The 24,267-nt window shown below is 34.9% G+C and overlaps 1 protein-coding gene across 1 annotated transcript in view; it reads right to left on the bottom strand.

Moving 5' to 3' along the window:
* CNTLN (centlein) overlaps positions 1–24,267 on the bottom strand; it is a 337,062-nt gene that overhangs the window by 37,999 nt on the left and 274,796 nt on the right. The window contains exons 19-23 of the mRNA XM_061199082.1: positions 20,537–20,728; positions 14,540–14,637; positions 12,906–13,032; positions 11,378–11,515; positions 10,599–10,784 (exon numbers count right to left, since the gene is read on the bottom strand). Of these exons, the coding sequence (XP_061055065.1) occupies positions 10,599–10,784; positions 11,378–11,515; positions 12,906–13,032; positions 14,540–14,637; positions 20,537–20,728 (741 nt within the window). The remainder of the gene's footprint in view (positions 1–10,598; positions 10,785–11,377; positions 11,516–12,905; positions 13,033–14,539; positions 14,638–20,536; positions 20,729–24,267) is intronic.

The following is a 24,267-nucleotide window of genomic DNA, read 5'->3' as shown; positions in this document are numbered from 1 at the left end:
TAAGATAAACATAAAAATTAGAAACAAATCAGCCGCAGACAGCAAATCCCAAGTCTATAGTTGCTTCCAAAGTCCACTGCCTCAATTTGGGATATTTCGTTGTCTGTTTAGGTATTGCAGAGATGCAAGGTACATCAAGTTGATAGTGGAGATTTAATCCACTGCTCCTGAGGCTGCATAGAGAGATTTCCCTTTCTCTTCTCTGTTTGCACAGCTCCTGGGGTTCAGCTTTGGTTTTGGCCCCACCTCTGTGTGTAGGTTGCCCTCAGGCATCTGTTCCCCACCCAGACAGGAGGGGGTTAAACCAGTGGCTGATTAGGGGGCTCTTGCTCATTCAGGCTGGTGGGAGGGAAGGGTATGCTAGTTATAACTGGAATGAGGGGTGAGCTTGTGGCGGCAGAGGCATGATGGTGCAACAGCCTGGGGCACGCCGTTTGTTCTCCAAGGGAAGTTGTCCCTGGATCACGGGACCCTGGCAGTAGCGGGCTGCACTGGCTCCCGGGAGGGGAGGTGTGGATAGTGACCTGTGCTTGCACACAGGCTTCTTGGTGGCTGCAGCAGCAGCATTAGCGTTACATGCCTGTCTCTGGGTTCCAAGCTGATAGCCGCAGCTTGCGCCCATCTCTGAAGCTTGTTTAGGCAGTGCTCTGAATCCTCTCTTCTTGCGCACCCCAAAACAATGGTCTCTTGCCTCTTCGGCAGGTCCAGACTTTTTCCCAGATTCCCTCCCGGCTAGCTGTGGTGCACTAGCCCCCTTCAGGCTTTGTTCATGCAGCCAACCCCAGTCCTCTCCCTGGGATCTGACCTCCGAAGCCCAAGCCTCAGCTTCCAGCCCCCAGCCGCCCTGGCGGGTGAGCAGACAAGCCTCTCGGGCTGGTGAGTGCTGGCCGGCATCGATCCTCTGTGCGGGAATCTCTCCGCTTTGCCCTCTGCACCCCTGTTGCTGCGCTCTCCTCCGTGGCTCCAAAGCTCCCCCCCCGGCCCAGCCATCCCCGTCTCCACCAGTGAAGGGGCTTCCTAGTGCAGGGAAACTTTTCCTCCTTCACAGCTCCCTCCCAGAGGTGCAGGTCCCATCCCTACTCTTTTGTCTCTGTTTTTTCTTTTGCCCTACCCAGGTACATGGGGAGTTTCTTACATTTTGGGAAGGCTGAGGTCTTCTGCCAGCGTTCAGTAGGTGTTCTGTAGGAGTTGTTGCACATGTAGACGTATTTTTGATGTATTTGTGGGGAGGAAGGTGATCTCCATGACTTACTCCTCTGCCATCTTGAAGGTCCCCCCCAAGCAACTTTAAAACTCCCAAATTGTGCAAAACTTTTAAAATACTCCAATGTTAAAAACAATAGAAGCTTAAAAAAGTTTCACTCTGCTTGCATCAGTTGAATAATGGCTATGACTTATTGTCAAGATAAGTAAAAACACTGTATGGCACAAAATAAACATTCAATTAATGTTAACTGAATTTCTAAAAATTTATGTCAGCCTTCTTGAACTTCTTGGAATATCATGGGCTAGGAATTGTCCCAATATTTGATTATATTTTCAAAGTAGAAGTACTTTCTTAGATTTACATCTCAACTTAAAGTCACTATGTTTTTCAATATTATAATATAATTTATTGTAAGCAGTGAGCAATAGTGTTAGAGCGAAACACAGTAAGCTATTTCATAACAGTCTTATTAAGATCTAGTTTTCCAGTCTTTATAATGAGTCTTGATCTGTGTTAGCAAACTACAAAAAGTTTTGAATTTCACTGACTCATAAGGGACTGATTAGATTTTTCAGTAAGATTAGATTATTATGATGAAGGTTATAACTGGCTGCTCCAATACTGTGGAGTCACTCCTACCATCATAGTTTCTTGGAGAAGTAATGTCTTTTTTTTTTAACGGCTTCCTAAACAGCTTTATCAAGATATAATTTACATATTTTAAAGTTCACCCACTTAATGTATTTTTATTAAAAACTTGTCTTTAAAAACAGCTGTCATTTACCTTTCTTATATAATGATAGGACAGAAAGAGTTAACTCAAATTGGATTTTATTATAAAACTGTTTAAAAATCATAATTAAGAAGTGATGTCACCAAAATATAGGGTGGGAGATCCAGCCTCCATCCCCCCCACAAATATCTACAATTAGACAGATATCCACAAACAAAAATAGCTCTGGAAGAGCTCAGGAGTCCACTTAAGAAATTTCAGCAACACAGTGGGGCAAAAAACCTGAGAATAACTCCACACAAAGAAAAAGAAGGGCAGTTTCGTTTTGCCTGCATCATCCCATACCCCAGGGTGGCACTGCTCAGTGCCAAGGGGGAACTGCCCAGTTCAAAAGAGTTCCCTCGCTGGGAAAGGGAGAGTGAGGCGAGGAACCAACTTCCCCAGTTTTTCATATCACTGCATGAAGGACCCACTTCAGTTTCACACCACCCAGAGACTGACAAAGCTAAGACAAATAAAGACAGGTTGGAGCAAGGAAGAATGCCTGGGGCTCCCAATATCAGCTATGCAGCAAGAGCAGCTGTGGTTTACAGCTCTGTGCAGGATCCCAACAGCTTTCACCACTGAAGAAACCAAAGCCCAGGACAGCTGCCGTGACCCCCCTGCAGATTTCACCACTGTGATTTCCCCCCACAGGTTTCCACCTTCACGGATGCCACCTGACTGACTCCCTCCCTGTCCCCAACTGGACCATCCAATCTGCACTGGAAGTCAGCTTGGCCTTTGCAGCTGCACAAGTGCAAGATGCCAGCCTAGACCCCTGCAGCTGATACACTGCCATGCATGCATTTGGGGCTAACCCCTTCAGCTGTGGACCGGTTCGCCACTGGTCTGACTCCTGTCACTGGCGTCCAACGACATGCAAGTGCCTGTGGTGAGGCCCTGTAGCCATAGGACTACATGCTGACAGCTAAGGCCCCCACAGCTGTTTGTGGGCCCAGATCTGGCTCTGTCTCCTCTCACTGGCCTGCACCGCTGGGCTCACCTGCAGCTAGCCCCTCCACCTGAGCACCTGCACGCCAACACCCAACTCCTGTCACTGGCCTCTTCTGCCATGTGGAACCCTACATTAAGCAAAAAAAAAAAAAAAAAAATCTCAAAAAAATAATCTAACTTTACACCTCAAGGAACTACAAAAAGAACAAACTAAACCCAAAGGTAGTAGAAGGGAGGAAATAACAAAGAGAAGAGTGGAAATAAATAAATTGAGACAAAAAAGACAATAGAAAAGATTAGTGAAACTAAGAGCTAGTTTTTTAAAGAGATAAACAAAATGGATAAACTTTTATCTAGACTTACCAAGAGAGGACTCAAATTAATAAAATTAGAAATGAAAGAGAAGATATTACATCTGATACTACAGAAATACAAAGGATCATAAGAGGATACTATGAACTATTATATGTCAACAAATTGGACAACCTAGAAGAAATGGATAAATTCCTAAAACATACAGCCTACCAAGACTGAATCATGAAGTAACAGAAAATCTCAACAGATTAATAATGAGTAAGAAGACTGAATCAGCAATCAAACACCTTCCAACAAAGAAAAGCCCATGACTTGATGGCTTCACTGGTGAATTCTACCAAACAAAGAAAAATTAAAGTCAATCCTTCTCAAACTCTTCCAAAAACTGTAAAAGGAGAGAACACTTTCAGACTCATTCTATGAGGTGAGCATTAACCTGATACCAAAGCCGGATAAGGACACTACAAGAAAAGAAAACTATAGGCCAATGCCCCTGATGAATATAGATACAAAACCTCTGAACAAAATACTAGCAAACTGAATTCAGCAACCCATTAAAAGGATCATACACCATGATGAAGTGGGATTTATTCCTGGAATGCAAGAATGAGTCAACATACACAAATCAATAAATGTGATACACTACATTAAAAGAATGAAGGATAAAAATCATATGATCATCTCAATAAATGCAGAAAGGGCATTGGACAAAATTTAACATCCTTTCATGATAAAACTCTCTACAAACTGGGTATAGAAGGAACATACTGTAACATAACAAAGGCCATATAATACAAGCCCAAGCTAACATCACACTCAACAGTGAAAGGCTGAAACCTTTCCCTCTAAGATCAGGAACAAGAGAAAAGTGCCCACTCTCACCACTCCTATTCAACACAGTATTGGAAGTCCTAGTTAGAGCAATTAGGCAGTAAAAAGAAATAAAAGGCATCCAAATCAGAAAGAAAGAAATAAAATTGTGTCTGTTTGCTCATGACATGATCTTTTATATAGAAAGTCCTAAGGACTCCATCAAAAAGCTGTTAGAATTAATCAACAAATCCAGTAAAGTTGCAGGATACAAAATCAACAGACAAAAATTAATTAGTCATGTTTCTATACACTAAGAATTAAACATGTAAAAAAGAAATAAAACAATCCCACTTATAGTAGCACCCAACACAATAAAATTTTAGGAATAAATTTAACCAAGGAAGTGAAAGATCTATACACCAAAAACTGTAAGACACTGATGAAAGAAACTAAAGAAGACACAAATAAATGGAATGATATCCTGATTAAAAGAGTGAATATTGTTAAAATGTCCATTCTACCCAAAGCCACCTAGAGATTCACTGAGACCTCTATCAAAGTTCCAATGGCATTTTTCACAGAAATAGGAAAAAATCCCCAAATCTGTATGAAACTACAAAAGACTGAATAGCCAAAGCAATCCTGAGAAAGAAGAAAGCTGGAGGTATCACATTTCCTGACTTCAAACTATATACAACTCATACAACTTAATAACAAAAACCCAAATAATCCAATTTAAAAATGGACAAAGGACCTCAACAGACATTTTTCCAAAGAACACATACAAATGGCCAACAAGTTCATGAAAAGGTGCTCAACCTCACTAATCATCAGAGAAATGCAAATCAAAACCACAAGATATCACCTCACACCTGTTGGAATGGCTATTATCAAATAGACAAGAGATAACAAATGCTGACGAGGATGTGGAGAAAAGGGAACCATTATGTACCGTTCGTGGGAATGTAAATTGGTACAGCCACTATGGAAAACAGTATAGAGGTCCTTCAAAAAAATTAAAACTAGAACTACCAGCAATCCCACTTCTGAGTACATATCCAAAGGAAATGAAACAGGATCTCAAAGAGACATATGCATTCCCATGGTCAGTGCACTGTTATTTGCACTAGCCAAGACATGGAAGCAACTTAAGTGTCCATCAATGGATTAATGGATAAGGAAAATGTGGCACGCGTGTGTGTGTGTGTATACACACACACACACACACACACACACACACACACAAAATGGAATATTACTCAGCCATGAAAAAGAAGGAAATCCTGCCATCTGTGACAACACGGATGGACCCTGAGAGTATTATACTAAGAGAAATAAGTCAGACAGAAAGATAGGGGCTGAGGGGTGGGGGAAATGAGATGTTGGTCAAATGACACAAACTTCCAGTTATAAGAATAAGTTCTAAGGATCTAATGTACAGCATAGTGACTATAGTTAACAATACTGTGTTGTATACTTGGAATTTGCTATGAGAGTAGATTTTAAATGTCCTCACCATAACAATAACAATAAAATGGTAATTATGTGAGGCTAAGGATGTGTTAACTACCCTTATTGTAGTAAACATTTCATAATATATACATGTATCAAGTCACCATATTGTATAGCTTAATCTTATACATTGTTATATGTCGTATCTCAATAAAGTTGGAAAAAAATAGAAAAAAATCATAATTAACAGAGTAGATCAGTACCAAAGTATTAACAATTGTACCTATTAAAAATAAAATTATAATGCTCTACAAATGTTCTCACTAAAGAAGCAAGAAATTTATATGCCCAAATCATCGTACTAAATCTTACCAAGCGAGTACATATTGATAATTAAATGATTTAAGCTTCCAGCTAAATGTTGTTCTTTGGCTGGTATTTATTTATCAGCTAACAAAAGCCATCGAGAAGATGGAATTGAGCATATGACTCTCATATACAAGCACATTAACAAGCCTATATCAGGGCTCAATCAAACTGAGCAAATACTTCTAGAAATTTCCCTTGTGTGTTTTATTCAGTTATTAGGAGAATTCAAAGCCTCAGCTCTGCCACATATATCCAGCCCAGATGCTCAAAGCACTTGATTTTACTCCAGGGCAAAATTCCATATTCAAGACTAGATCTAGAACAGATGGCCACTCCTCTTCTATAACCTGGTTGTGCCCTATGCATAAGTGAAAAGAGTAAAGGGAACACAGATTCCATAACATGGCCAGAACAAACATTATTACTATTAATACTACTAATAATATTTATTAAGTACTTTTGTGTACTTGATACCCTAATAAGCTCTGCACAGAATGAGTCCTGGTGATCATAATGTTCCATGTAGGAACTATGCACATTCTTTAACTATGCTCGTTAAGCAATGTGCATAGCTCTTGCCTTCACAGAGGTTTCAATCTGAGCAGTGATTATGTGTCCTGTACCATTCTTAAAGCAGATGTAAAATCAATTCTTCAAGAATTTAGTGAGCCCTATTATGTGCCAGTACTTTGGGTAAATGAATGACAATACCCTAACTTCAAATTGACTATAATAATCTACTTGAAACAAAAAGAAAAATATGAGAGTTTGCAGTTATGTGTTAATTTATATGGTATATACAATAATTATTCAGGAGATAAATGATAGCCATACTACTAGCTGACACTCAGATAACACTGAGCATATTGGGCAATGTTTGAGCTTTATCTATGTTAATTTATTTAAATCCTCACTTCAGGTATGTCCCATCATTCCACTAATTCTATAGATGGGGAAACTGAGACACAGAGGATTAAGTCACTTGCCTGAGATAACAGAACTAGAAACTGGCAGAGTAGGGCCGTTTCCCCTTAACCACAGAGTTAAAGAAATGATTCATGAAAGAGGAAGGCCCTGAGCTAAATTGGAAGGATTTAGAGCAAAGAGAGAAGGATATGTCAAGGAAGAAGGAGAACTTGAGGAAAGGCAAGACTGAACACAATCTGGGTGAAATTTGGAGAGTAGTGGGAAAAAAATTAGATTCTAAACAAAATAGGGTCAAATTATGGAAGGTCTTAAATGTTTAAAAAGGTGAGAGCTGAGCTGTAATGCAGTAGTGTTTAGGACGTCACTGATGGTATGTCACTGCAGACGGCAGCTCCTGAGCATTTCTGCCCAGTCCTAGGGTGGGCCATACATGTGAGGAAGAGAAGGATGACAGTAATCTCCTTCCTCAGACCCAAATATCCAGTCTTTGCCAATGTTTCTGGTTTCGGCATTAGTTTGCTTGTGGCCCTTTATTAGAGAAATGGATTAAGCAGTAGAAGTGGTACCATTATCAAATACATATTGACCCTAAAACACAGTTAAGTAAAACAAATGTCAAATTACCATTAGAAGTCATGAGTGGTAAAAGGTGCTATTAAATATCAAACTGATAAATATTTTGTTATATAGATTCAATCCATAAAAGCAATGTTGGGCTTTAAAAAAAAAACAATGTTTTCAAAACAGTATTAATGCTTAATATCACCTAGTAGTTACGCAGATTATTGGGCCTCACCCCAACCAAGATTTTGATTCAATAATGCCCGGAATTATGAATTTTATTTAAATGCAATAGAATCTGTTGATTCTAATGCAAGCAATCTAAATACCAAACTGAAACAACATGGAAAATTTCTGAAAGAGTACTAAAAATATTTTATCCCTATCTGTTATCATTCTCTACTATAGGACCTTTAATATGCTACTCAAATTAAAAAGTCATGAAACCACGGCAATCGTGAATTTATCTACTAGGACATCTATACTCTATATCATTGTTGGTGAAATATATGAAGGATTAGTATGTTACTCTCGAACAACTAGAGATTAGACATTCACTATATCATTAAATACTATTCATATCCTTGGACATAAATAAGAAGTTTGTTTTTTAAAAGATAATTTTTGCCAAACTACTCTATGTGAAGAAGTACACCCACTACATTATCATAAAGGTCATGAAACTTCATCAAGTCTATAATAATCAGATATCTAATCATAAAATTCATTTTTCTATTTTAAAAACTTCTGGTTATCAATTCTTTTTTAAACAGGACACGTTCAAGGAATACTTTAGGAAAAACCATAATTAGCATTTGAGTAAATCTTATAAGTGTGCATTTCATATTTTATATATTGGCTAACAGTACAAAAAATGCAACTCTAAGCTGAATATAAAACAAGGAAAGCAAAGGTTTATGAAGCTAAAAGTCATAATAAAAATAGCTCTACATCATGAGTAAAATAACAACAATATTCAATGAGAGTGCTTATCATAAGTTGAACAGTGAGACTATTCAACAAGCATTTGGAAGGAATGACACTTTAAATCGGGAAAAGGAAATATGATTAAATTAATAAATTTAAATTAATACTCTGCGATCATTTAGAGTCCTCTGAGGCAAGCATTATTGGTCTGACTTTAAACCATTTGAAACCTTCATTGAAAGAGATAAAATGTTTTATTCCATTCATTTTGTAGATATTTTTTAAATGAGAAAACTCCCAAGGTATCTATGATTTCCAAAGAAACAAAGTAAGGGATTTGTTCTAAATAGGGTACTATTAACACTGGCATAAAATGTTGTAAGCTGTTATTTTTAGAGGAATAAAGAAAATGGTACTATACATAAGATCCAGTTATTTGCCATCTTATATTCAACTTATAAGCCCAGGAATGTTAATTCTTATAAATAAGATCAATACCTAAGGGGGTAACTGATTTGAGAACACTAACGTATTTATATATATAATAATTATATATGCAGCAAATCTAGTTGAGTGGTTCAAATAATAGTAGGGTAATTTAAGAAAGAAGACAGTAAGTGGTGATGTTATTTTATTCCATAGAAGGCCATTTAAACTTTAATTTTATAAAGATTCTATCAATTAAAAATATTTATATATTTAAGTAAGTTTCTACGGTTATGATAGGCAAGTTTTTAATAATATATGCCAGCCAAAGGAACAAGTAGCGGGAAGAACTCAATCTCATCGAAGATTGGTTAAAAAAAAAAAAAGAACATTGCAACTTCAGGAGATAAAAGGGGGAAAGTAAAGAGTTACCCTCCCACAGTAGTCAAATTGTCTTAATTCTTATTTTTAAAGGCCAAAAGGGCTTTTATTAAAATTTCATATTCCTAAGAGAAATTCAATTTGATTAGTTAGTGATCATTATTGCATGCCAACTCTTTGCAAGTCACTATGGTACATATTGTGGAGGTAGAGATTAATAAAACGTTGTTCTTGACTTTAAGGAACTCATCATAATTTATATAATGGAAACAGATCCGTTTGCTGACTATAATACGAGGCAGAATAAAAGGCACTAAACAGGGGTGCAAACAACTCACAGTGGGATTGAAAGGAGTGGAGCAATCACCAGGTTCCCAGCCCTCAGTGCTTCATATCTCTGAAACTAGAACTGCTCCTCCTGAGTTTTTCCAGAATAGTTAAGGGAGGAATACTGGCTGACCATGTTGGGCAGAAGTATAGGCCAGAGGTCTAAAAATTCCTTATAAAGACTTTCAAACAAAACACCCATTTTAGCCTGGTATTCTCCTCTCCCCCACCACCCTCAGCTTTGGTGGTTCCTTGTGCAGCCAATGCCAGAACCGTTCTGGGAGTCTTCAGTGGTCAGATAATTTCCAGATGGTACACCCTTTGTAGACACTTCAGCTTGTCTTCGTTTTGTCCTGCTAGATCATTTACCATTCCTCTATCCATTCCATGCGTGATAGGTCATGGGCTGGGGTGCAATGTCTCTTAACTTCAATTATCATGGAGCAAGTTTCTGGTTGTTCTTGCTTGGATGATTTTTAAAAGGAGAGTGGAATGAAAATGACTCAATTCTTTTGTCTTAAAATCTGTCTTGGGACTTCCCTGGTGGCGCAGTGGTTAAGAATCCACCTGCCAATGCAGGGGACATGGGTTCGAGCCCTGGTCCAGGAAGATCCCACATGCCGCGGAGCAACTAAGCCCGTGTGCCACAACTACTGAGCCTGCTCTCTAGAGCCCGCAAGCCACAACTACTGAGCCCACACGCCGCAATTACTGAAGCCCCAGCGCCTGGAGACCGTGCTCCACAACAAGAGAAGCCACCGCAATGAGAAGCCTGCACATGCAACGAAGAGTAGCCCCCGCTCACTGCAACTAGAGAAAGCCGGCGTACAGCAACGAAGACCCAACATAGCCAAAAATAAAAATAATCAAAAAAACAAAAAAAACCCCACCTGTCTTGATTATGTGATTAACACAATTTCATAACTAAATTGACATTAAGAAAAGAATATTAATAATAGAGTGGACATTTTAAAACTCAAGCTATAAAAACAAATCTTTTATAGAGAAAATTTGAACAGTGTGGCAAGTAGGGTAGGGGAAGATGCTTTGTGGTTTAGGAAAGCAGAAAGGAACTTCAACGTACTTCCCAAATCGTCTGAAGTAGGCCACTGCCCACTCTGCCTGAAGTAAAGTACAAGTTAGTAAAGCACAAAGAATTCAAACCTTCACAAATATGGTGAACTCTTCCACTTTCTCATTGGCTAGCAGCAATTTCTTCTGTGCACCCTCTAGGGCCTGCTCACTTTGCATTGCTAAGCCTTGAAGATGCTTAGATGCTGCTGTTTCAATTTCTGCCATGGCAGATTCAGTCTCATTTATTTTTGTTATGAGGAAAGTAAGCTTGAGATCCTGCAAAAGACCAGTAATCATAGAATAAAAAAATATTTCTTAAACAGATTTGGATGTTAGTTAGAGATGTCAGATAAGGAAAGGGTTTCATTACTCTCTCTGTATCTTGTATTCATTTTTATTTGAGTAAAATTGATGGTTGTTTTTGTTTATTTTCAATGAATATCCTGCACACATATTATCATATATTTATCATCAAAATTAGTTTATGCTTTTTAAAAATTATAAATCATTAAAGACATGGAAGCCATTTTAGACTGAAAGATTTCATATATCAAATGGAAGTATTTAATTAGTTTATAAGTTTAGGTGGACCTAAAAATTTATATCCACTTACATAAATGCCAGTTCTTAACAATAGTTTTTATTTATTAGAAATTATCAAGACAAGTAAATCTGTCTCTCTAATACAGCGCTACCTTTAATAGTAAACAAATTCTTAGTGTTTTATGTAGAGATATAAATGTTCTTCGCAGTTATCTGAAACATTTAAATAGCTCATAGTAGTTTTGGGGAGAAAAAAAGGACAACTTTAAAAATGAAAAAGACATTGTTACGGTCCATCTCCAGGCTAAAATGTCCTAAAACCATACCTTTTTTTCTAACTCCTCTTTAGTTCTCTGATACATCTGTTCATACTGTGACTTCTCTTTTACAGCGACACTAAGTCTTTGCTTTAGTGAATCGATTGATACCTTCTTGTTGGAACACTCTTCAGTTAATGTCTTCACCTACAATAAAAGCATGAAGGTAATTATTATTGGTAAAGGCATTCTAGTTCCATACTGTATTTGTTTCAAACAGAAACCAAATGAATACATGAATAAGTCTAGTTTATTTTCTCATAAATGATATCAAATTCAAGTATAAGATCTGTAGAACTCATACTGTGAATGAGACTAACAATCCTTAAATCAATAGCAAAACCCCAAAATTGCACAAAAAAGCATGAATATTGGTATGTGTAGCCTTCTATCTAATAATATAAAATTAATTTTAACGATATTTCCTTTAATTACTAACCTAAACTTCCTTAAGTAGGAGATGGTTGGTTTTGATTCTTAAATAAGCCAAGTCATGGATAATTTTCATTTGTATTCTCCAGTAAAAGTGTAACATGTACTTTTTAGGATAAAATTAAATAAGTAATACAACATATTTATTATACATTTCAAAGAATAGCCGAAGAAAATAGTTTTTCTTTTTCACTTTAAAGCTATTAAAGATAAATGATTACTTACACAAACTTTGTAAGACTACCTTAAATGATTATTGAAGTTAAAAAAATGAGCAAAATTTTAAGGATAGCATTGAAGAAACCTCTACAAAGTAATTATAATTCATGTGGGTCTGTGGAGAAGAAAGAGAAAGAAAATCTGTATGCATGTGTCTTGCTCATGTAAAACTTTCTCTCTTAAATCCATCTGAGCATTACTTACATTTTTATCTCCAAAAAGGAAAGTAGGGGAAACGCTCTCTCTGGAGTGGATGACATTTAGTGAATGCCAAAGCACAAGCTGCTTTATGATTTGTTTTATGATTTGTGTAAATAGCAGCTTTAAAAATTTTTAAGCAAAAAAATATCTCTTAGTCAGCAAATCACTGATTTCTACTTTGGGATCAGATATTATACAACTATTTTAAATATGACTCTTTTCCTAAGTACACTGAATTAAATGTATAAGGAAAAAGTATACTTTAAAAAAAACCGTGGTGAGTACACTTTTTAAAGAACTGATATTCATTGACTATAATATTTTTCATTTAAAATATATGCTTAATTCTATCATTATAAATAATAGCTTTAAATAAAAGAAAATGCTGAATAAAATGGAATTATGTATCCCAGAAATATTAAACATTTTAAAAATTAAACTTGATTATCTTCTCATGGTATGTTTACAAATGTAAAAAGAATGAATGACTATATTATGTGTGACCGTTTGGAGTCTTGAATTTTAAAACAAATAATGTACTTTCAGAGCAAATGATATAATTATGTAACAATACACATATTTTATGAATATTTGCTATACCTTTTATTAAGATAGAATATTTGAGTTAAAGTAAATACAAGGGGAAGTGATTTTTTTCAGTGTCAGTGAACATAAAAATTGATACCTTTTTTTCAAGATTTTCTAGCATTTCATTAATACTCTCATTACTTTCCAAATTTACTTTCTGTCGAAATTTCAAGTCCTCTATCAAATGTCTTTTCATGGTTATATCTCTCTCCATTCGAGACATCCTTGAAAGGGAAAAAAAGGCATTTTATCAAGAGTGATAGAAAATACTTCAACAGTGATGATATCTTACATATTATCCAATGTTATACCTACTGTTAATTTTTAAATGCTATCTGATATTAGTGAAGTTGCAAATTAATAAAATAATTGCATGGTGTAAAATATTGCTCTATTAATAATTTGAGTAAAATATTAAAATCTATAATCCAGTTGTGACTTGGTAATTACAGTATTTTATATATATATATACATTAAAATATTAAAAAAGAACTGAGAAAAATTAATAAAATTTATGAAAACTTAAAATTATTATATTTATGTTCCAACCTTGCATTCTAAGAAAAATACAAAGCAATATTTAGAGATTATCAAAAAGCATAACATTGATAAGAAACAATTCTATACTCTAATAAACAAATATAAAATTTGATAATATCATGTAAAGACACTAAAGTTAGGCATGACGTTCTAATTTAATATCATATGAGATTGAACTGACATAGCAGTTTAGCTTAAATTGATAACGCTAAGTATAAAATGATAGATGCAGTAACAACTACTACTATTACTACTATAAAAAGAACAACAGCTAACATTTATTGAGTGTTTACTATGTGCCAGTCACTGTTATAAGTGCTTTACATGTACTAACTCATTTAATTCTAAGAACTTTATGAGTTAATTCTATTAAATTGAGTCCCAGAGCTAGCAGGTAAAGAAGCCAGGATTCAAAGAATGTTTCTCTAGAGTCCTCACTGGTAAACAGTAAGCAAGACTAACTCCATCCATAAACAAGCTTCAAGATAGTCTGTTTAAAAAAATTAACCAATTTTTTTGTCTAATAGTTTTATCTGTTAAGATTTTAAGTGCTCTTCACTTATAACGTGGTATACATGTATGTACATGAGGTATATGTATCTCAAATTATGAATGATTAGAATTCTTTCTAAACATGTTACAACTTCTAAGCTCTAGTATATCTATAAAAGATATAGAAAGGAAATAATTTTGATTCTGTGAGATAGAACATTTTAAACTCCTTTTTAGTATAAATACACAAAGTATTATAATATTTCATAACCCTCCAGTTATTTTAAACACAAACAAAACTTTCCTTTTTTTCCCACCTTCGCTTTATAAGCTTAGGCATTAAATCCAATATAAAGATCAACCTATACATATATTTTTAGTCAAATAATTACTACATTCTAAAGTTTCCTGTTCATAGTCTTTTGGCCATTAATTGATATTTATTCAGAATTAAATATGTTTAAGATGGAAAATCTAACTTTAAACATTCTTACTCTAATTAAAAAATAGTAACTATCTTGCCATAAACCATGATATATGTAATATTCTTTAAACTTTCATCTTGTGTAGGCTTAAAAACGAACTAAGAAAGGCAAACAACTTAACATGTTGGTATTGTTTCTTGGTGTGCAATGTTTAGTAGAGTTAGCCACCACTAGGTGGCACCAAATACAATGGATAAAAATATAAAGCACATACTTTTCATGCATTTCCTTTATGTGTTCTTCTTTTGCTAGGAGTTCAAATTTCAGAGACTTCAAGTTTGATGATTGTTTAGTGAGTTCATTAGTCGCATTCTAGATTAAAAACACACATAAATTCAAATATGTTTTTCAATCTTGTTCTAAAGCAGCATAAATATAAATGCCATTTTCATGAAGATAATAAAATTGCAAAAATTATGGTTATAATTAAAATGAACATCTAAACATTTAAAAATGCTTCATTTTGTATGTTCTAACAGAAATAACATGGCGCACTAAAATTTTTATATAATATGCCAAAATCATAGAGGAACACACTCACATAATAATTGCAAAGAGTATATACCCAAAATATATTTATGGGAAATATGGATTCTGTAAAATGTAAATGTGTATGTGATTAATTATTTTTATGGTTTAGTAAGATCACTTAAAACTAATTCTGGATTAACTAATAACCTGTAACAGACTACATATAGTCACAAAGCTTTGCTGCACCTCCCATCAAAAGGTGTAATCCATCTCCCAACCCTTTGAATCTGGCCTGGCCTGCGATTTGCTTTGACCAAAAGTATGTGGCATATGACACTGTGCAAATATCAGATCTAGGCCCTAAATCCTTCTAGCTTGCATCTTTGCCCTCTTGGAATGCTGCTCTGGGATCACCTTCCAACAAATACAGAGGAAAGGCCATTTGGGAGAGTACTGAGGTACCCCAGATGACAGCCAGCAGACCAATTGCCAGCCTTTGAGTGAGGCTCTCTTGGAACTTCCAGCCCAGGTAAATCCTTGGTTTAGAAGAATGCAGGCATATGAGGGGACCCAGCAGACAGCAGCAAAAGAACTACCTAGTGAAACCACTGGATCATAAGAAGTAATAAACTGCTGTTGTTTTAAGCTGCTACATTTTAGGATAATGTTAGATAGTAAAAGATAACTGATAAAGAACCTTATGAATACTGAATACTTCCTTACTTGAACTTATAAACAATACTAATTATTAAAGTATTTATACATAATTATTAGTTTTTCAAAGCAGAACACCTTTGTGGTATTTGTTGTCTGTATGGCCTAGGAGCCAGAGGTAGTAGCTAGAGTGTTAGGGACACCTAACTTTCAATTTTGACTCAAGTTCCAAGAAAACATGTACTCTGAGATATTATTTAGTGATTTGATATTTTGGTTTTTCTACCTGTAAGATAGCATTGACATACATTAATTCATTTGTTAAATTTAAAAAGTATTAAATAATATAAATAAAATGTAACTTTAAAAATATTTGTAGTAGTTATTTCGCTAATTTTTCTAATAACTATAGTCAATAGTTTCTATGAGAACTATTTCCAGGTTTGACAAACTTATTCTAAAAAATATAAATCTGAAAAGATGAAACCATTAACCACACAATGTAAATGTGAGTCAAATTCATTAGACAGACTTTAAATATCTCATTGGTATGGCATATGTAAATTTTAAATTTCCATTAAATATTATATTAATTTTCTTAAAAACCCAAGGCTACCTCAACTTGGCAACTGTATTGAATGTTAAAAAGTTTTGATTAAATTTTGTGTTATGCAATCTAAATTTCCATCATATTTTACATGTTTACAGTGACATATGGTGTCTTACTTCTAGCATTGCCAGAGTAAGATGTTCCACACTTGTAAATTTACCAAAAAATTGAAGCTTTTGCTTTAATCATTCAACTTAAATTCTTTTTGGAATGATTGTTCATTCATTTAGAAATGACAATCCACAATTACATTAAGCAATAGTGATACTTTAATATAATGATATTATAAATATTATCACTATATTAATTATGTTATATTACTGTATCTAATTTATTATCACTGTATCATTATATAATGATGCCTTTAAGAACTATTATGATATAAATGGCTACTCAGCCCTACTCTGAATGGTCCCAGGCTGCTGTTTTTCTAATTTTGTATTTTTACCTTAGCATTTTTATATTTTTTTTCTGTCAATCTGTTGATCATAATTTCTTGATTCTCTCAATATTCCTGCCTAAAAACAAGCATCCTGGCCCTTAATATACATACTTCTAATTTGCTGCTTTTGAGGTGTTTTCTGCTGAGAAGTTAAACAAATAAACTCATTACAGCTGTATTTAAAATAAAAGACAAAAGGCAGTAAATGAAGCCTGACAATATCTTCAACAGAATAAATTAAGTGGATTTTAAGATAGCTGTTTGATTCTTTTATGTTTTTAGACTTAAGCCTGTTATTTTAGGTGGCTGAAAAATGCTGTAATTCTGACTTCTGGATAATTGAGGGATTACAGAATTATAATAAATAAAACAATGCCAGCTTGATAAATACTTTTGCCAGACTCTCTAAATCTCATAGTTATTTTGTTTAATCCTCAAAAATCCTTTTGAAGAGGGTAGAAAGGTATCCCTGCACTAGACCTCTGGAGAAGCTAAGTAATTTCCTCAATCAGGTCCCACAAGAAGTTACTGGACAAAAAATGATCAAAACCCAGGTCCTCTGACCCTTTTCCATTTCCTGCAACATAATACTTATCTGCAGCGTGACAAAATCTGGAGTAAACCACATATTTCAAAGATGTCATAATGGTAATAATCTATCTTGGTTAGAGCTTTCCTGTTTAAGTTTATTAAACACTTAAAAAATTTTTCATAGCGAAATGAGTAAAAGCATGGATGCTGGAGTCCTATGGATTGAGTTCTAATCTCAGCTCTATCTCTTAGTAGCTGTGTGACCTTGGACAATTAACTTACTCAGTTTGCTTAACTGTAAAATAGATATAATAACAGAATTTATCTCATAGGGTTGAAACGAGTATTTAATGAGTTAATATTTTTAAAAGACTTAGAACTAGACTGGCAATAGATCATATATAAATTAACAGTAGTTTAAAAACTATTATTCTTCATTTTAACTTACTGGAAAACTGGAAGAGAACATGGTATATACCAAAAGGTGTCCTTTCAACAATCAGGAGGTCAAAAATAATCACAAATATAAGTTGGAGTACTACTCAATCCAGATTGTATAAAGAACTACAAATTTAAATATAAATAACTGATGTATATATTATTCACTGGAAGGAATTTATATGTCACTAAATATTTTATTATCTATCTATATAAAGTTGGGTTCCTTGAGGAAACATGTCTAATATGGGTAAAAATGAAGACACAGAAATGCACATGAGCACTCTAATTTCTGAATGAACCATGTACACCTCAGAAGTACACCTACGAATTTACATAGAAAAGTCTAATATTAATTGGATAAAATAAAAAAGATGGATGTAGACCTTTAAGAGATTCAAATCTAACCATTTTTTTTTTTTTACTAGGCATAGAAAACATCAAGTAGAAAATAAGCTATTTCTCGGAAATTTATTATGTTAGCAATCTGATATCTGTTATAGGCTGAATTGTGTCCTGGCAAAATTCATATGTTGAAGTCCTAACCTCCCCTTCCAGTACTTCAAAATGTATTTGGATAGGGCTTTTAAGGAGGTAATTAAAGTAAAATGAGGTCACATGGGTGGGCCTTAATCTAACATGACTGGTGTCCTTATAAGAGGAGCAATTAGGACACAGACCTCATAGACTGAGGGGTGACCATGTGAAGACACAGCAAGAAGGCGGCCATCCACAGGCCAAGGAAAGAGGCCTTGGAAGAAATCAAATGTGTCAATACTTTGATCTTGGACTTCTAGACCCCAGAACTATGGGAAAATAAATTTCTATTATTCAAGCCAGCCACTCGGTGGTATTTTGTTATGGCAGCCCTAGCAATCTAATACAATATCGAAACAGAAATTTGTAGTATCAAGAGTATTATTTACTTAAAAGTACCTAGTCTTCCAGGATATTTCCATATTAAAGCATGAAATAAGACAAAAGTAAAGATTTACCCTTTTTGTCCCTATGCAGCCTGGTCAGTGTTCCAGGACTCCAGGTTAGATATGGATAATGTCACTTCAAACTTACATCAAAAGCATGATCTAAATTGCTTTAGGCATTCTCATTAGTCTAACCTTTGTAACTCACACATTCCTTCAAAATGAGAGAGATTTATATATGGGTAAAAACTTATGCCATGGTAAACCATGATGCATGCAAGAAGCTTACAGATATCCATATGGGCCTATTATTACCAAAAATTGTTAGAGTATTAGTAGTAAGTAAAATGAAATAAATAAAATAAAAATCAACTTAAAACTATTAACAATTTAAAAAATTTAGACGTCAGATCAGACATTACTGGATTTAACATTCTATTTTATCTTGGTGAAAACAAAAGTTATATTAGGCACATGAAGACTTAAATATAAGAAGAATCACTGAACTGTGAATAAAAGTATCTGTAGTAGATAAGATCAAAGAAGACCACAATGATTTTATCCTCCATATAAAACCTAAACACTGAAATGTTCAATTTATACATTTTACTCCATTTTTTCAGAGACAGAAACATATCTTAAGAGAAGATATATAGTTCCAAACTTGCACGACTATTTTTTCTCATTTCTATTATGTAAGGTATTTAAACTTATAAAATGTAGTTGTTGAGGCAAGTTCTGCACATAAAAACTCTCTGAAGAAAATGGTATTTAAGGAGCATCTAAATTAATACCAACTGGAATATCTGATTATTAATAACAAAGCAAAATATTTTCAAGCAATAGTACACAAATTTACTTTAAACTTTATCCTAGTTTATCTTACTAGTTATCCTTCATTTAAAGATGTTATTATTAGAAAGAGCACACATATAATATTTTGGATTGAAAATAACTAAGTCTATTTGATAATTCTATACCCTAATACCCTCTTAACAGTCATGGTTATTACATTTCTAGTGTATTCTGTGCATTTTCAACCAGAATTTTCTTTCTAGTAACTCTCATTATAGCTATGGTCCCATATGCACTGTCCTTTTAGCTTCCAGCTAGCAATCCCCACTGAAGAAAATAATTAATATGTGAGGAATAAATGAGCTTGTTTTAAGAAGCACGAAAGTGAACTTTCCGAATAGAACTCACAAATCCCACTTTTTACAAGATAATTCTCTTTAACCTAAGGCCAGCCTTACTTTTTTTTTTTTTTTTTAAAGTTAATTTATTTATTTATTTTTATATTTATTTTTGGCTGTGTTGGGTCTTCGTTTCTGTGCGAGGGCTTTCTCTGGTTGCGGCGAGCGGGGGCCACCCTTCATCGTGGTGCGCGGGCCTCTCACTGTCCCGGCCTCTCCTGTTGCGGAGCACAGGCTCCAGACGCGCAGGCTCAGTAGTTGTGGCTCACGGGCCCAGTTGCTCCGCGGCATGTGGGACCTTCCCAGACCAGGGCTTGAACCCGTGTCCCCTGCATTGGCAGGCAGATTCTCAACCACTGCGCCACCAGGGAAGCCCCAGCCTTACTTTTAAGTTGTTGACAGTCTCACCTGGACTTAGACACAATTCTTTATAAGCAAAAGGAACACTGGTCTTTATTCTCACTCTCAAGTTTAACTTGATTAAACCAACTCCCCTTTGCTCTGTGCTTCTTCTCCTTTCCCCTAATTCCCTCCTCCTTCCCCATCTCCAACAAAGAACCACCAAATTAAAACAGCAGCAAAATGTGTACAGGAAAGCAATTCTATTTATGTTGATACATTATTATGTTCAAAAAGAATTCTGTTCAGTGGCAGGCAGAGAGGAGTTGAATAGTGGAATAGAATGATAATGGCCAGTTTCCATCGTCTCCTAAGTTAGGATTTCATGGTGTCTTGCTATTTTTTCAGAGAATAGTATTATAAGTTACCAGATAAGAATCTACCAGGCTAAAATAGAAAGATGAGATTGAATGTAGTATTAATAATTTAGGGATTATTTATACCATAATTTACCTTTATTAGTAGAATTAAATTAGAATTGATAGAAACATGTCTTTAAGGATTCAGTAACTTAATAAATGTTTTCATCGTTAATAAAATTTATAATCACCTTTAGTTTACACTGCAATTGCTTCATTTCCAAATCCATGCTCCTTGAAGGGCCAAGTGATGTAACTTGTATCTGTGGAACTGTTACCCGGGCAACTTCTTCAGCCAAACTTGTGATTTCGGATGAAGACTCCAATTTCTTCAGTAAATCTTCTTTTTCTTTCCGAAGCTCAGCCAAATCCAAATTTAGCTTCTTTTTAAAGAAAATAAATATAAATTTATTATAAAAGTAATTACATTTAACCTAACAATTATCAGCAAATTGTACAGGTAGGAAAATGCTAAAGAAAAAAGTGACACTGATTACAAAAATAATTATAAAAACTACAAAAATTCTAACTTCCACTAGTTTTTGCTTAAGGTTGTAGGGCTTGTAAAGGTTAAAACAAAATAGACCAGCTGTACTCAATATCTTTTGGTTGGCTGGTCTTTACTCATGATGTGCTATTTCTTTGCCTTCATATAAACATGGGTGTGCCAGAGATTCACATATTTGATAACCTTGACTTAGGGCTGATGTACTTAACTGGTAAAAGCCAAGCTGGAGCAGGACAGGATAACAGATGTTAGTTGTTTATTCCACTGGGTAAGTCTTACTACCCTATATAGCAGCCAAAATGCTTCTCATTTAGCAACAGAAACGTTAAGTCCAATTAGCAGAAGAGGCTTATTAGAGATTTAGTTCAAATAAATAGCATACAAACACATTCACTCAGTTTTATGCACTTGATTGATAGTTGACAAGTCCTCTTTGTAATGCTGAGGTAGATTGCACTAAACTTACATTTAAATTTTTAATAACATGAACATTTTGCTAAATGACATACTGGTAATGCTTTTATGAAATTGTAGAAGAAACCGCCTTAATGTTAGCCCCTTTTATTCACCCATCTGTAGTCAGCAGAATGCCACCAAGCTATAATGGCATAACAACTTAGAGATCCTTAAGAGGATAACTGCACTATTACTTTATTATTCCAAAGAAGCTTATAATAATGGTAGTTTAACATAAGGAACAATTATACAAAATGGTACTGAAGTCTCTCAGAGGGGGAAAAAATTCTTTCTTTGTTAAGAATTTTAATTAAAACAGTAAAAGATGTGGCTAACATGTATAGTCATATATATATGGGACATAAGTTACTTAAGTATTAACACTATGTTTAAACACAATTTCTAAAAAGTATACCAATAAATCTGTAATTACATATATATTTGTGTATACATGTGTATACTGTTAAATATGAATATTTTAGATCATGAATTCAAAACTAGGGCTTGATATATTTGAGATTAAACTACGTTTTGGTGAAATAACAAGTATGTTTCGGTGAAAAAAAAATTTTCTTTGGCTATATTTTAACCTATGATCTAAAAGCGTGTTTTTTTATATTTTTCAGGAAATATTCATTCCTGGATTGTCCCAAAGGTAACAAATAATTAACATCAAAAAGCAAAAGCAAACTCATAATTTCCCTAAATCTGAAAATCTTCCTGGTTATCATTCAAGGTTGAATAGATCTCCCTCCCTGTTTATTAATTCTGTGTCCAATCGTCAGGTTCTATAAATTATGTAATATTTCTCATATTCATTTCCTTCTGCCACTTTCTTAATGAAGACTCATCATCCCACTAAGACCACTGCAATAGCCGTTCCCCTATGGGCAACCTTTCTCTACATTCAAACCATCTTTTATACAACTTCCCAAAACAACACTGACCTGTTATTCTCTTATTCAAAACTCTTCAGGGGTTCCTCAGCCCAACAGAATAAAGCTCAGATGTTTCTGGTTATAATAAAGCTCTGTAAGATTTAACTTCAATTTGTGTTTCAGTCACACATCACCTGCAGTCAAACTTGTCTGCCCTTCCCCAAAACTTTCAGCCATTTCTACATTGATGACTCTACACATGGTGTTTCCTTCTGCTGAAATCTCTCTCATGCATAAACAGTAGCTTAGTATTTCCTCCTTTATGAAATCTTCTCTGCAGTTGTCTCCTTTTTACAACCAAGTAGCTTCTCCATTCTCTTAGCTCGCATAGCATTATGGCTGTTCCTCAACCACGGCCCTAGCAAAGGCTTGAGAGAGGACTGTGCCTTTGTTAACCTATGTATCCATCCCCACGCCCCCACCATGGTATCTAAAAGCAATGCCTTTTGTATACAGAAACAGAAGAAAGAAGAAGAAACAGAAGAAAGGTTTCAAAAATTCAAGTCTACCTGTTTGTCGCACAGATGGTGCTATAAAGACACATACTGATTTCAGCTTTTATATATAATCTTTCTATTATTTTATTACTATATAAATTAAAATACACTTTTATTAGCAATGTAGTATTATTAAGCTTTTACTTAAATAGTATGCAGCAGAACATTTATCAATCCTAAAGTTAATGTTCTGCATCTAAATTAGACTTTTTGAGATTTTCATTTGTTAAGACATAATTCATGGCTACAATTCTAGGTAGAATCTCAGGCAACAGAGAAGACTAAATTTAAAAAAATTTTTTAACATCTTTATTGGAGTATAATTGCTTTACAATGGTGTGTTAGTTTCTGCTGTATAATAAAGCGAATCATGCTGTATAACAAAGCGAATCAGCTATACATATACATATATCCCCATTTCTCCTCCCTCTTGAGTCTCCCTCTCACCCTCCCTATCCCACCCCTCTAGGTGGACACAAAGCACCGAGCTGATCTCCCTGTGCTATGTGGCTGCTTCCCACTAGCTATCTATTTTACATTTGGTAGTGTATATATGTCCATGCCACTGTCTCACTTAGTCCCAGCTTACCCTTCCCCCTCCCCGTGTCCTCAAGTCCATTCTCTACATCTGCGTACAGAAGACTAAATTTTGATGAGGCTCTTTTCTTCCTGGTGGCTTCTCTCATTTGTTAAACTTGTATGCCATTAGATCTATTCTTTCCACAGTGGCAAATCCTGACATTATAAATATATCCTTCATTGAGCAAAGACCAAGACAATAAATATATCTCTTTAAAAGATATGCACATGTAGATTTTAACTTCAATTTAATGGTATAAAAATTTAGTAAACAAAGAAATATTGAAATTATGGAGACAGTAAACCAAATGACTTGCAATTTATTAAAATATAAATCATGCTTTGATTAAACTATTTTAACTCTATAATCTTTAAAACATATTTCTGATGTTAATTATATATGCCTAGAAATGCTACAGAGCACCTGTCAAAATAGAAGAAATAGACAAATCATACATTCTATCAGTTTCGAATCCTTTGATTATCCCTTAGCATTTTGGACAAGTAATTATGGCTCTATTACTAACTTCTCTCAGTTTAAGCATTCTATTTCTTAATTGAGAAGTTTTATAGATGAGACAAGAATGATAAATAATAACTTTCTTTTGTTTATACTTGGTTTGGAATGTGAGACTTTTGTGGTGACCTTGTTAGAAAGTGATTGTGCTGTTGGGACCTCCCTAGTGACGCAGTGGTTAAGAATCCACCTGTCAATGCAGGGGACACAGGTTCGAGCCCTGGTCCAGGAAGATCTCACATGCCGCGGAGCAACTAAGCCTGTGCACCACAACTACTGAGCCTGCACCCTAGAGTCTGTGAGCCATAACTACTGAGCCAGCGTGCCACAACTACTGAATCCCGCGTGGCTAGGGCCCCTGCTCCGCAACAAGAGAAGCCACCGCAATGAGAAGCCCACATACCGCAACGAAGAGTAGCCCCCGCTC

The sequence above is a fragment of the Eubalaena glacialis genome, chromosome 9 (assembly GCF_028564815.1).
Source record: "Eubalaena glacialis isolate mEubGla1 chromosome 9, mEubGla1.1.hap2.+ XY, whole genome shotgun sequence".
Classification (NCBI taxonomy): Eukaryota; Metazoa; Chordata; class Mammalia; order Artiodactyla; family Balaenidae; genus Eubalaena; species Eubalaena glacialis.
Note: the sequence above shows the minus strand (reverse complement) of the source record. Positions and strands in the feature narration are given on the sequence as shown.